The following is a 13,906-nucleotide window of genomic DNA, read 5'->3' on the forward strand; positions in this document are numbered from 1 at the left end:
CACCAGGGAAATCCCAGGGCATGTGATCTTTACAGGCCTCTCAAATCTACAATCCTAGGGTACTGAGTCAGGGACGAAGCATCTGATGCCACATTCAGGAAACACGGCAGATGTGCCCAGGGCAGAGATGGCAGCCAGGCTCCACCCTGAACATCAATTTCAACTGACTGGTGGTGGCCGCCTGGGGCGTCAGGTGGAGAAAAAACTAAAATTGCAAAGGTCTCTGAGCTCGGCAAAAGGGAATGCTTGATTTATTGCTGATGCTGCGTGGGTTCAAGATTCCCAAATGGTACAAATGACGGGGGTGTGCCACCCCCAGCTTAACATTTTGTTTGCTACTATGGTTGCCACGAGCTTCCCGGGTGGCGCTAGTCATAAAGAATCCACTTGCTAATGCAGGAGATGTAAGAGACAGGAGTTCAGTCCTAGGGTCAGGAAGATCCCTTGGAAATGGCAGCCCACTCCAGTATTCTTGCCTTGAGAATCCCATGGACGGAGGAGCCTGGTGGGCTACAGTTCATGGGGTAGCAATCAGACACAACTGAGGCGACTTAGCTTGCATGCATAAGGCTGCCATTATGTACCCACTGCTCCTAGTAAGGAGGCTGCAGGCTCATTTCTCCCGAGAGCCTGTGGAAGCGCCAGCAACAGGGTTCCTCCGGTCTTGGCTCACCAAGCCTGTCCTCACTCAAGCAGATACCCTCGGGGGTTGCCCCTTGCTCCAGTCCTCCAGACCTCTTCCTTTTATCCCTCCTGTGCTCATCATCTGTAAATGTTATATCTTCTGCCTCTAACTCTGACCCCGCTTCCTGCAGCCAAGACACAACTAATTAACTACACAACAGGCTCTCAAACTGAGAAAGGCAACCTTCCTTTAAAAAAAATTGTGGTCGGTAAACAATCCTGATCATGTTCTGCCTTTGATCTCCCCTTCCCTGCTGTCCTCCCCTCCACCCAGCCGGGGCTACAGCTCGCAGAGAAATGGTCACAGCACCCGTAACAGACCGGGGTGGGGCGGGGGTGGGGGGACTATTTCATACACTGTGGTACAGCTGGCAGGAAGAGAGGGGTAATTACATTGCATCTTGGAGCCACCGGCAATGAATTTCTGCATAAAGGACTAGATTTGCCGTGTATTATTTACGCCAGCATCAATTTTCCCAGCTGGCTCTACTGACTGTGCAAATTCTCCCCTGTTTATGGGCAAGGCCATGGCTCAGCACCTCGGCTTACTCTGTACCGTGGAGGGGCCCCACAGGGCACCATGCACGTTAAACAGGCGGCTGGATTCACCGGGGCCAGGTCACATCTTCCCTTCCTGTTAGATTATATCCCTGGGACTGCAGTGAGCTCCCAGCCTCACCTGGTCACGGTGAGACATGCAGGTGTCTGAAACCAAATCGACGAGGGAAAGAGGAACAGGGGTTCTCTGGGTCCTCACTCGGGGAAGCTGAAAAGCCACTGTCTGGGGGAAAACAGATGGCTCTGCAGCTCGGTGAATTTCTTTTGTATTAATATGTTTTTAAGAGCAGGATCTAGATAAGGAAGAGTTTTGGCACTAGTGGTAAAGAATCCACCTGCCAACGCAAGAGACGCCAAGAGACACAGGTTCGATTTCTGGGTTGGGAAGATCCCCTGGAGGAGGAAATGGCAGCCCGCTCCAATATTCTTGCCTGGAAAATTCCACGGACGGAGGAGCCTGGTGGGCTACAGTCCATGGGGTCGCAAAGAGTCAGACACAATTGAGCACACAACACGGGTTGCGTTTACAAGGTTACTTCCACCCAGTAAGTCAAAGACAGAGTTAGGGGGAAAGGAGCCCCATCTTACAGATGGAAAAACAGAGGCAGAGGGAAAAAAAAAGAAGGGAAACAAAGGCAAGCCAGAGGCCTCAAGCTCAGTCACTGTGTCAGGATGGAGGGTAGGAGGGTGATGTACAGGGTTAATCCGTCCAGGCTCCAGAGTGCCTCTTCAGAGATGCCCAAGTCCATGAACCTGGCTCCCGCTGGAAACACACGTGGTAGAAACGAGGGAAGAAAACCGGGTACCAGCATGAATTTCTGGGTCCTTCCACAACAGCATCCTCTCTTGCCAGTAGCACTGTGTTTCTGGAGAGAGGAGCTGAGGGCTGAGATGGCTTCCCAGCGAGAGCGCGTCTCTAGCGCCCCAGGGGCTGCCGGCAGCGAGCAGCAGGCATTACCGTGCCGGTGAGTTGGGGGCCTTGCAGCCTGTCCCTTCCCCCATCAACAGCACCATCACGTGTGATCTCCCTGGAACACTGGGCTCTGCTCCCAATGTCCTTTGTGATCTCCCTGGAACGCTGGGGCCCCCAAGCTCCCCAAGTCCACCGTCTCCTGGCAACCTGTTGGCTGGAAGAAGACAGGAGGGAAGCGTGAGTGTTTGAGCTGAGCAGCCCACGTGGGTAGCTTCTTTGGCTGCAGGGTCTCAGCCTTGAGGAATTCACAGACATCTGCAGGCACAGAAGCCACCCTCAAGGGCCTGGATTCCTGGCTTTCCCCTGGGGCTGGCTCACCAGACGGGGGGATTTGGTTAGACACGCCACACGCCGGCTGCCCAGAGATCCTGAGCCTTGGGTGTTGTCCAGGAGAAGCCGGGTGCTGGGCACAAAGCTCCAGGAGCGTCCCAGGGCAGGTTTCAGCTGCCCGCTGTCCCTGTCTCGGGTCATGTGATTGGTCACCTGCGGCAGAAAGACTCAAAGGCTTATAGACCTATAATGCTGGTACAGAGGACATTTGCTCCTATGGCTTCATTTTACAGACGGGAAAGCTGAGGCCAGGTACAAGGAAACGACTTCCCCAAGGCTCCATCACTTATCACCAGTCTGGAGTCAGAACCCTGGGCTCCTGACTTGCACAGAGCTCTTGCCACTAAACCACGATGCCGGGACTTCCCTGGTGGTCAGCGGTCAAGGCATGGGTTTGATTCCTGCTCCGGAAAGATTCCAAATGATGCGGGGCAACTAATGCCTGCATCACAACTACTGAGCCTGTGCCCGAGAGCCCGTGCTCCACAATAAGAGAAGCCACGCAGAGAAGCCTGCACGATGCATCGAAGAGTAGCCCCCACTCGCCGCGACTAGAAAAAGCCCTGCCCAGCAACAAAGACCCAGCGAGGCCCCCCACCCCAAATATGCAGCCGCTGAAAGTGGCATTCTTAAAGAATCTATTAAAAGATTCAAGAAAGGGTGTCCTTTTTTAAAAAATAAAGAAAACACAAGATTACAGTTTAGTTGGAAAGTTGATTAAAAGTATATGTATATAGGCAGAGAAAAGATTCAATGAAGGTATATTAAAAAAAACTAATATGGTCTCTGTGGATGTGGAGATTGATTACAAACTGGACACTTATATTTAACTATTTTTTACTTTCGTCTATGAGAAGCATGAAGACTTTCAAAAAATTACTCCATAAGCAGAAAAAGTTACTCTAAAAGCAAAAAAGATCCCTTTCTATGAAGCTCTGGAAAAGGCAAGAGCTTCATAGAAAGGGACAGAAACCAAATCAGTGGTTGTTTGGGGCTGGGGGAATCTTTCTGGGGTGATTGAAATATTCTGTATCTTGATCTCGCCAGATACGACTGTTATCAAACCTCAAACAAAGAGAAGTTACTCTGTGTGAATTACACCTCAATAAACCTGACTTAAAGAAAGTAAAAAGAAAAACAAGACTGTCCCTGGGCTTCCCTCGTGGTTCAGTGGCTAAAACTGTGCACTCCCAATGCAGGGGGCTCAGGCTCAATCCCTGGTTGCGGAACTAGATCCAGCATGCCGCAACTAAAGATTCTGCATGCTGCCAACTAAGTCCCAGTGCAGCCAAATAATTAACTTTTTTAAAGTGTTAAAAATAACATTGCCTGATCCCCTGGCTATTTATGTGTCTGATCCCCTCACAGTCTGGCACTCTAGATGACCCAAAGAAGTTGGGCTATGACCCTTTCCCAAAGGGTTACTCTGAGAGTTCAGAAGCTGCTGTTTTAAGGAAATAAAGAGCACCTGGAAAGAACACCTCCCCACTTGGTGAAGTCCAGGGACCAGAGAGAAGGCTAGCATGGCTGGCCAAGCCCACTTCCTCACCAGCACGGCCACACTGAGGTCCCGGGCCAAGGTCTTCAGCTCTCGGGCCAGCTGCATCATCAAGGCCAAGCCTGGAGGAGAAAAAGCCAAGAGGGTGGGCAGCGGGGCAGCGGGGACCAGGCTGGCCGAAGACGGGACTCCAGAGCCGGCAGGCAAGATCACGACCCTCCACCCTGCGCTCTGCCACACCACTCACCTTCCCTCTGCTGACCTCCCAGAAGTGGGGCGACCACCGCCGCGACCGAGTCCACAATCACCACCTTCAGAGTCCCGGAAGAACTGCTGACCTTGGGGGGAGTGATGGGAAGCAGGTGCCACCAACCAGTTGGCCTCCAGGGGGCACCCATTACCAGACAAACCTGCTCCTCTACTGGTAGGAAATAAGCTCTCCCACACCAAATATAGCTGCCCCTCCATGATGGAACTCGAGCAATGCCTTTTCCCCCCACCCTCATGTGTATGTATAACAGATTATCCTGAAGACTTGGGCTTCCCTTGTGGCTCAGCTGGTAAAGAATCCACCTGCAGTGCGGGAGACCTGGGTTTGATCCCTGGGTTGGGAAGATCCCCTGGAGAAGGGAAAGGCTACCCCACTCTAGTATTCTGGCCTGGAGAATTCCACTGACTGTATAGCCCATGGTGTTGCAAAGAGTCAGACACGATTGAGTGACTTTTACTTGCACTTTCACTGAAGACTTGGATGGACCGAGAGAATTTAAATCTCAGGATATCAGATACTCTAATTACATTTGAGAAATCCCTGCTCAGATCCTATGGTCCCTGATCAGAAAATTTTTTCTTTTCTGTTTTTTAAAAGACTTTTTTGACGTCAACCCTTTTTAAACTCTTCATTGAGTTTCTTACAATATTGCTTCTGGTTTATGTTTTAGTTTTTTGGCCCCGAGGCATTGAGATCTCAGCTCCTCGATCAGGGATTAAACCCGTACCCCCTGCATCAGAAGGCAAAGTCTTAACCACTGGACCAGGGGAGCCCCAGATGTCACTCTTTTGATTAGGCTTCATTATATGTCAAACAGAATGCACTGCCAGCCCATGATCACATTGTTACACAGGACAACCTGTTGCATTTTGCTCTCACACGTATGCTGTCTTGCAGGAGCAAGCGGCCTTGCCGTGAACTGCCTATGGAAAGCACCGCATGGCAGGAATAGTGGGCAGCTTTGAGGACTTGAAGACGGCTTCTGCCAACAACCAGCTGCCAGCAAGAAGCTGAAACCTCTAGGAAATGAATTCTGCCAACGACCTGAATGAACTTCTAAGTGGTTCTTCCCCAGCTGAGCCTACAGATAAGAGCACAGCCCACCTACCACCTTAATCACAACCTAATGAGACCCTAAGCAGAGGACCAGGCCAAATTGTGCCCAGACTTCTGACCTACAGAAATTAAAATAATAAATACATGTTGTTTTAAGTCATAGTTGGCCGTAACTTGTTATGCAATAATAGCATACATATCATCTAACAGTGCTACAGTTTAAAAAAAAAAAAAAAAGTCTTTTGACCTGGCAGTTGAGAGTTTTGGGTTATAAGCTTTGCTCTTAATGTAAAAAAAAAATAAAATTTTTTTTGGCCGTGAGGTGTGTGGGATCTTAGTTCCCCAACCTGGGATCAAACTTGTGCCCCTTGCAATGGAATGCAGAGTCTTAACCACTGGACCACCAGGGAAGTCCCTAAGCTTTGTTCTTATCCTAAATATGCGGTGACTGTGGGCAGCTCACTGAATGTCTTGGCCCTCCCTTTGCTCGATCCCAACAAGAGGGCTGGATTAGGTCAGGACTACTTCATGTCTCAACACATGGGGAGGCATAACCTGCTATGATTCCTATGCCAAGTATTCGTTCAACCATTATATGGTCTAAAGTTTGTTAAAACGATTTATGTTACATACAACCCTAGGTATGCCCACGGGAACATGATATGCTTTGGGGTGAGAGGTAAAGTTTAAGATAAATTAAACTAGTCTCTCTAAGGCTTCTCCCAAATGTAAAGGTATAAATATCATGCACCATATCCTATCCAAGCACCCATCAGGTATATCAGGGTACCAACGCAAATGCCATTCCTAACCTCTCTCCCTTGTCAACAGGACTCTGAATGTGTTCAAGCACTGGGCAGAAAATCTGACATCAGGGAAGGTGCGCCCAACCTCTGGACTAGGACATAAAAAAAAACATAACTCAGTTTTTGCCAGTTAGGTGTAAAGGGCACTGGGAAGTGTAATGGTAGGTTCCAGAGAAAGGTACAGAAAAGAGGCATCTATCACTGCCCTGGATGTGGATGTGTGAAGACATGCTGCTCGGAGCCATGGCAGCCACTCTGCAATCATGAGGGGGAAGAGCCAGAGAATCAGGCACACCAACCTAGAGCCCTGATATTATGGGTGTGCCAACCTCCAGACTTACGTGAGATAATTAAATGTCCTCAAGGTTCAAGTGTCTGTCAGATAGACGCTATTAATTTGCAGCTGAATGGACCCAGTTGGAATGTAGAGATGAACAGGACTGATCCTTGCACTCAAGGAAGGGGCTTACTCTTTAGTGGGGAAGATGGGCATGTGAACGAGAAGGCAAAGAATTGAGGAAGGAAAGAATTAAGCATCCAGAAATCCCATCCTGGGAATGGCGGGCACAGCTAGAGTCATCAGATTGCACACCTGCCCACACGCAGACAGCACAGGTGAGCTGCGGGGAGCAAGGAAGGCAGAAGGTCAGGCTCACCTGCTGGGACACAGTGCCTCGCAGGTCCTGCAGCACGTCCAGCATCTGGAAGATGTCAAACGCACGTACCACCTGGATCCTCTGGAGAGCTCCTGCCTGAAGGGACAGGAGAGAGAAGGGAGGGCCTTGGAGAAGAGGAGCCGGGGGTCGCGCAAGATGAAGAGGGATTTTGAGGTTGAGAGAGAAGAGGCACTTAAACACAAGGACTCAGGTACAGATGGCAGTGGGCTTTGTCTGCTGGGCCGGTTCACAACACGCTGGCTGCCTGGGTGCTGAGCTGCAGAGCCAAGTCAGAGCTCTGTGAGAAGGAGCGGCAGTGACCAGTGTGCCTGCCCTGGGCAAGATATGGGGGAGAAACACAGAGGCTGGGCGTGTGTCTGCCCTGAATGAGGGGATGCCAGGGGTTGGGTTTCTAGGAAGGATCCTTGTGGGTAGCATCCAACTGGGATGACGTCATAAAGGGGAGGCTTTACAATACAGGAAGCATTGGTGGAACAGCAAGTTTCAAAGCCAGAAATGACTATCACCCAAATGGTCCAAATTCTTGCCGTGTTAGATAATGGGGTCTTATGTCAGAACCTCCAAGGAAGTCAACCTTCCTGCCCTTTACCTGCTCCTCCTCGTCCGGGGTCCTGGCCTGAAGCAGCTGGAGAATGCGGGAGGCCGTGAGCCCTCCATTGGAATCAATGTAGAGGACGTTCTGCTGCAGGCCATGGGCCACGTGTGCTGCCACACAAAGACATACCTGAGTAGAGACAGGCCATTGGGTGAACCTGAGCCCCCAAAAAGGGCCCAGAATGGGATACCCCCACCAAATCTCATCCAGATCCCAGAGGTGCAAATGGGCCCCAAGACACGAGCTCAAGTCCCCCTCCTTACCACTGGTCTTCTCTCTTCTAAGCTCTGAAATCACAGGATGCTGGCAGAAGCTTCCCCAGAGATCCAGGACTATGCATCCACCTCCCCCAACCCTCCTCCTGGCTGCTGGCTGCAGGTGTACCTGGGTTTTGCCGCTACCCGGGGCGCCTACAATTTCAGTCACTTCTCCGGTGTAGAGACCAGCATCTAGCAGTTTGTCCAGGCTGATGGCAGAAGAGGAGGGAAGAGCATCAACCGAAGGGACTGGAGGGGAGGGAGCATAGGAGGGGAGGAGGAACAGCAAAACATTCCTTCCAAGCATTGTTCTGTCCAGAGACCTTCTGACATCTCTGGCCAGGAGGCTCCTCCTCGTGGAGACTCCTTTGGGGAAAGCCGGCATGGCCGAGTGCTCCCCCTCTGGCCCCTCATCCTTTCACTCTCGCCTTAAAGATCACCTCTGGGTAATCACTTCGCTGCAGAGGTCTCTTCGCTGCCCCATTCAATGGTTCTCCTCTCAGTCTCCATCGCAGCCCCTTCTAGGTTTCCTCAATAGCACTGCCCATAATGTGTCACGTTTTAAAACTCTGAAATAATTATAGATTCACAGGAAGTTGCCAAAAAAAAAAAAAAAAAAAAACATGTAGTGAGGTCCCGTGTACCCTTCAGCTGGTGTTCACTAACGGAAGCATCTTTTACTCTAAGACGTTTTGTTCTACATCTTAGTGCAACAGCGAAGAACAACACTGGTGCCGTCCACAGAGCGGCAGCTCCATTCCTTCCACGTGTGTCCGTGTGCACAGCCCTCTGCCGTTTCATCCCACATGTGGGTTTATGGAACCGCTGCAATCAAGACAGAGCATTTCCATCTCTGCAGGGCTCCCTGTGCCACCCTTTTACAACCACATTCACCCCTAAATCCCTAGCCAGCCCCTGGCAACTGCTTAATCTGTTCTCCATTATTATCATGTTATTTCAAGAATGTTGACTTCCCTGGAGGTCCAGTGGTCGAGACTCTGTGCTCCCAATGCAGGGGGCACAGGTTCAATATCTGGTCAGGGAACTAAGACCTCACATGGCATGGCCAAAAAACAAAGAATTTCTAAAGAGACCCAAGCATGAATATTTCTTAAGCTTCCCAAATGATTCTAATGAGCAGCCTGGGCTAAACCACAGGTCTGGTCTCTACAATCAAGAATCAATCGCATTCCTGGCCATGAGGATCTCCATAAAGAATTCCCAAATCCACCTTGACATGGACAGACCCCCCACCGCCACCACCACCTGCCTTATGGAACAGAAGTACAAGTGAGCCTAACCCTGTTTTGAACACAAGTGCTGTCTGGAATTTATCCTCCACCTTCCCCCCAAATTGGCTTTCGTTCATTCTTTCAGTCACTCATTCAAACATCGCCTGAATGTCTCACATTTCCTAAAGGCCTTTTTCTAAAAACAAGGGGGAAGCAGAGATGAACAAGACACAGCTCTGGCCTTCAAGGAACCACCCTTCTTCCCCGGTCAATATAGCTGCTTCCAAGGTCACTGCCTGCTCTCCCACTTGTAAAGATGCCCCCAGCACGACAGGCCGTGAGAAGACCTACAGCAGAGGGACTTCCCTGGTGGCCCAGTGGTTAAGACCCCTTGTTTCCAAGGCAGGAAGCTCAGGTTCAATCCTTGGTTAGGGAACTAAGATCCCACATGCTAAGTGGCGTGACCAAAAAAAAAAAAAAATAGGCCGATAAAAAAAAAACAGAGAAACCTGCTTCATTTGGGTTAACCAGCATTTCGAGAGCTGTTGACTACAGAACTCCCCTCCCCTCACGTGTCAGAGTTAATACCCATCAGGTGTCCAAAGACCACTGTGACAAAGGCTAGAAACCTAGGGGTCATCTTTGATTCGACACTTTTGTATCCCCTCAGCAGGAAGGCTTACAGCATTTCTTCAATATGCCTCCTGCTCTCGCCCGCCCCAGATCTGCTCACAACACCCTCCCCTGCTGTATCCTCCTGGGCCTCTCCTGCCAGCCTCCCCCAGCCCCATCCGCCCCGCCCACCTCCACCCGAGCCTGTAACTCTACTTTCACGACACAGCCTCCTGCCTGGAGGGAGCAGCAGGGCAGACACCTTAGAGCTGAGTTCTTAGGCGTAACAGTGTGACAGGTGTGACCTCAAGGGCCTGGTCTGCCACTTACTCACTGCAGGATCTTTTTTTTTTTCCCCTTTGGCTGTGCCACCCCGCTTGTGGGATCTTAGTTTCCGAACCAGGGATCAAACCATAGTGGAAGCACAGGAGTCCTAACCAGTGGACCACCTGGGAAATCCCTAGCTAGGGGATCTTGAGCAAGTCTCTTAACCTGAGTCCCAGTTTCCCTATCTACAGGATGATGGCTTTCATTTCTTTTTAAAGATTTTTTGATGTGAATGAACCATTTTTAAAGTCTCTACTGAATTTGCTACAATGTTGCTTCTGCTTTATGTTTCGGTTTCTTTGGCCACAAGGCATGTGTGATCTTAGCTCCCCATCCAGGGATTGAACCTGCGCCCCCTGCACTGGAAGGTGAGGTCTTAACCAGTGGACTGCCAGCGAGGCCCCAGGATGGTGATTTTCATCGCAGCGGGCTCACTGTAGTTGTCAAAGTGGTAGCCCTCAGTCGTGTCCGCCTCTTTGTGACCCCATGGACTGCAGCCCACCAGGCTCCTCTGTCCGTGGGATTTTCCAGGCAAGAATACTGGAGTGGGTTGCCATTTTCTTCTCCAGGAGCTCTTCCTGACCCAGGGATTGAACCTGCATCTCCTGTGTCTCTTGCACTGCAGGAAGATTCTTCACCCACTGAGCCATTGGGGAAGCAGATGGATAAATGAAGAAGATAAGATAAAGTGAAGATAAGAAGATAAATGAAATAATGTACCTAGAGTGACAGAGCCTGCTTCCTGATGAGCACTCAAAGGCCCAACCATCCTCACTGCACAGAGTGGTCCTGAACCTCTCTGAGCTCCTCTGCAGTGGCCCACGGTGGCTGCCATCCTGCCAGTTTGCCACCTGACCGCTCTCTCTGTATATGCTGGTTTTATAAGCTCCCAAAGGCCAGGCCTGCTTCCTGTTAATCACCCCCCCCCCCTTTAGCTGCTTGCACACATGCTCACACCTCTCTCATGTCCACCTGCTCTTCTCTACCCAGTGGACCCCACAGTCCTTAAGTGCGGGGGCCTCACCCATACCCATCTCCGGTACCCCTGCTTGACACTGGCCAGTGCTGTGAGGGCTCAGGATGACAGACCTGAGCCCTCAACCCAGGGAAAGCAAGCACTGTGCTGTGTGAACCCCGCCAAGAGAGCGTGTTATGGAAACAGCGAGGGCCAAACCGATCCAAAGACCTTTGTGGTGGCAGAGTTCTTTATCAAATTCCACACAAACAGGCCAGGGAAGAGGTCAGACTCCCTTGGCCAGAAGCCACCTGTTTTCTTCCAACTCTTTCTCTCTCCAAACACGGCAGAAGGAAACTACTCTCACCCCCTCCTGCTGCAGTGTACAAGGAATGAACCACGTTCAGGAACAAGTACCCCGGGGCTGGAGCCCCACCACTGCCCCTGGCTCCCCTTGTGCTAAACTCAAGTGGGGTTAATAATCATGAACTCACAGGATCACGAAGAGATTATACAACCTATTGTATAACCTTGTTGTTGTTCGGTTGTCCAGTTGTGTCCGACTCTTTGCGACCCCATAGACTGCAGCATGCCAGGCCTTCCTGTCCTTCACCATCTCCAGAAGTTTGCCCAAGTTCATGTTCATTGCATCAGTGATGTCATCCAATTATCCCATCCTCTGATGCCCTCTTTTCCTTCTGCCCTCAACCTTTCCCAGAATCAAGGACTTTTCCAATGAGTCAAGTGTTTGCATCAGATGACCAAAATACAGGACTTTCAGCTTCAGCATCGGTCCCTCCAATGAGTATTCAGGGTTGATTTCCCTTAAGATTGACTGGTTTGATCTCCTTGCTGTCCACGGGACTTTCAGGAGTCTTCTCCAGCACCATAGTTTGAAGACATCAATTTTTCGGTGCTCCATTGTATAACCTACTACGTGTCAATGGCTGGTACTTAACCTAGTCCTGCCGCACTCTCTTGCCTCATCCATCCTTAAGTGGACAGGGAGGTAGGGCCAGAGAAGAGTTGCTCTGATTTGATGAATAATAATGAAATACTGACATCTTGTGTTTCTGTGGTTCTCAATCAGCCTAGATTTTGCCCCCAACCCACCCAGGGGTCATAGCTGGAGATATTTTTGACTATCAGACAAGGGGAGAAGGGAGGTGCTACTGGCATCTAGCAGGCAGAGGCCAGGGAAGCTGCCGAACGACCTACTAAACACGCAGGACAGGTTCCCCCCACCCTAATAATTCTGCATCCCCCAAAAGTTAGGAGTTATGAGAAATGTTCTTACGGGGTAAGAAAACTCAGAAGTCCTGGCCATCCTCAGCACTGTCTCAAAGAGCCTGCTGGCTCCAGACTCCAGCATCTGCCCAGCGAGAGGCAGTCAGGTGGCCCTGCCTCTGACTTTGTCCCTCACGTACACACACAAACCTCCCAATGCCGGTGGACAGGATGGCCGTGGAGGTCTTCAGTTCCTCGTAGAGATCAGCGCCATTGAAGGGGAAAGCTGAGAACTGAGCCAGCAGCACCCGTCTCAGGGCGACCAGGGCCTGCGGAAGGGGCGGGGCAGCTCAGGATCCGGGCTGCAGCAGACCCGTCGAAGGAGGGGGCCTCCCAGGGTCTCCGACGGCGCTGTTATCAATCTTTAGGAACCCCTCTGCTCGGGGATGGGCATTTAGAGACACCCAGGTGTGGAGCGTGGAGACGATCAGCTCACCTTGTAAGACAGGCCACATTTCTGGGCGACCTCCTCCAGGTCTGCAGAAACCAGGTCCACCACTGTAAACGAAACACGTGGGGTTGATGGGCAGGGAGGGAGGCCCGGGACGTCCCGCACTTGACTTTCCCGCGCCCGGGCGTACTGGCGGAGCCGTGGGACACGGCGCGGTGCCGGGCACACTGGGGGTGGGGTGGGGTGGGGGGTTCCTACCCTCCCAGGGGCGTGTGCCCGTGTGTGGCGCGCGCCTGCGGTCACCTGTCTTGATTCCGCGGCTCTGCAAGAGTTGGACCATGTCCTGGGTGAGGCCCGGGCACAGTCCCGCCCGGAGCACGCCCATGTTCCCTGGGGGCCTGGGGCCACTCGTCCTGGGAGCATCCGCGGGGCCCTCTCCAGTCGTCCCCCACCCCACTCCCGGCGCCCTTTTCTGGACGGGCGAGGAATGCGGGAGGCAGCGACCGCGCAGAGAAGGCGGACCCTTCGGGAGCTCGGGCGCCCAAGGGCCAGCCCGCCCCGGCCGCGCCGCCGCTTCCGGCTTCCAGGCGCCAGGACCCGGCCTGCGGCGCCACCTGCCGGCCGCGGCGCGGACGCGCGGGCCGGGCGGTCGGGGCGGAGACAGCTAGGGCTGCACGGAGCCAGGCTCCGAGCGCAGAGGTCAACGCGCCGGGCTCGGAGGCTCGGCGCCCGCGTGCGCCTCCTCCTTCTCCTGGGCCACGCCCACCCGGTGCAGCTTTCGGTTCTGAACGCTGGGCCAGAACGTTCGATCAGATCGACCATCTCTACGCCCAGGGACCTACCTGTTAGCGAAGGAAGGCAGTAAAGAGTAAATCAAATAAATCAGATAATTACCGAGATTATGATGGCTGCTAAAAAGCAGCAGAGCACAGAGAGGGCATCTGCTTCTCTAGTTTCCAAATAAAACAATTTTTACGTATACAACGATAAAACCCCCGAGTGTATAGAAAAACACACGAATTTTAAACGTCCTTGGCTGGACCTCATCCTCTGAAAGAAAGAAAACTTTACAAGATTAGCTCCGCACAGTCTAGTAAGGTGGTGGTGGTGGTGGTGTAGTCGCTAAGTCGGGTCCGACTCCTGCGACCCCATGGACTTGCGAGCCCGCTGGGCTCTTCTGTCCATGGGATTCTCCAGGCAAGAATACTGGAGTGGGTTGCCATCTCTTTCTCCATCTAGTGAGGTAGGTGCTATGTTTATCCCTGTTTTACAGATGAGCAAAACGAGGCTCGGAGGTGAAATCCTTTGCCAAAGGCTTCACAGCCTATGAAGCTGTGGGCAGAGCTGGACTGAGAGCTTTTGCACCCACCCAGGTGCAAAGCCAAAGTCGTGTGTGT

General features: G+C 51.9%; 1 protein-coding gene across 3 annotated transcripts; it reads right to left on the minus strand.

The window, feature by feature from the left end:
* Positions 1–1,742: 1,742 nt before the first annotated feature.
* RAD51D (RAD51 paralog D) lies at positions 1,743–13,102 on the minus strand. Of its 3 annotated transcripts, none has more exons than XM_055577285.1 (10): positions 12,813–13,102; positions 12,555–12,616; positions 12,269–12,387; positions 7,833–7,914; positions 7,443–7,577; positions 6,833–6,928; positions 4,291–4,381; positions 4,095–4,165; positions 2,534–2,698; positions 1,743–2,369 (listed from the first exon to the last, which is right to left on the minus strand). In XM_055577285.1, exons 1-10 carry the CDS (start codon positions 12,892–12,894, stop codon positions 2,256–2,258), a joined length of 1,017 nt encoding a protein of 338 aa, XP_055433260.1. In that variant the 5' UTR covers positions 12,895–13,102; the 3' UTR covers positions 1,743–2,255. The 3 variants fall into 3 exon arrangements, with proteins under 3 accessions (XP_055433260.1, XP_055433258.1, XP_055433261.1); XM_055577283.1 differs by having other exon boundaries at positions 4,014–4,165; XM_055577286.1 differs by lacking the exon at positions 2,534–2,698.
* Positions 13,103–13,906: the final 804 nt, after the last annotated feature.

Source organism: Bubalus kerabau, chromosome 4 (genome assembly GCF_029407905.1).
Source record: "Bubalus kerabau isolate K-KA32 ecotype Philippines breed swamp buffalo chromosome 4, PCC_UOA_SB_1v2, whole genome shotgun sequence".
NCBI lineage: Eukaryota > Metazoa > Chordata > Mammalia > Artiodactyla > Bovidae > Bubalus > Bubalus kerabau.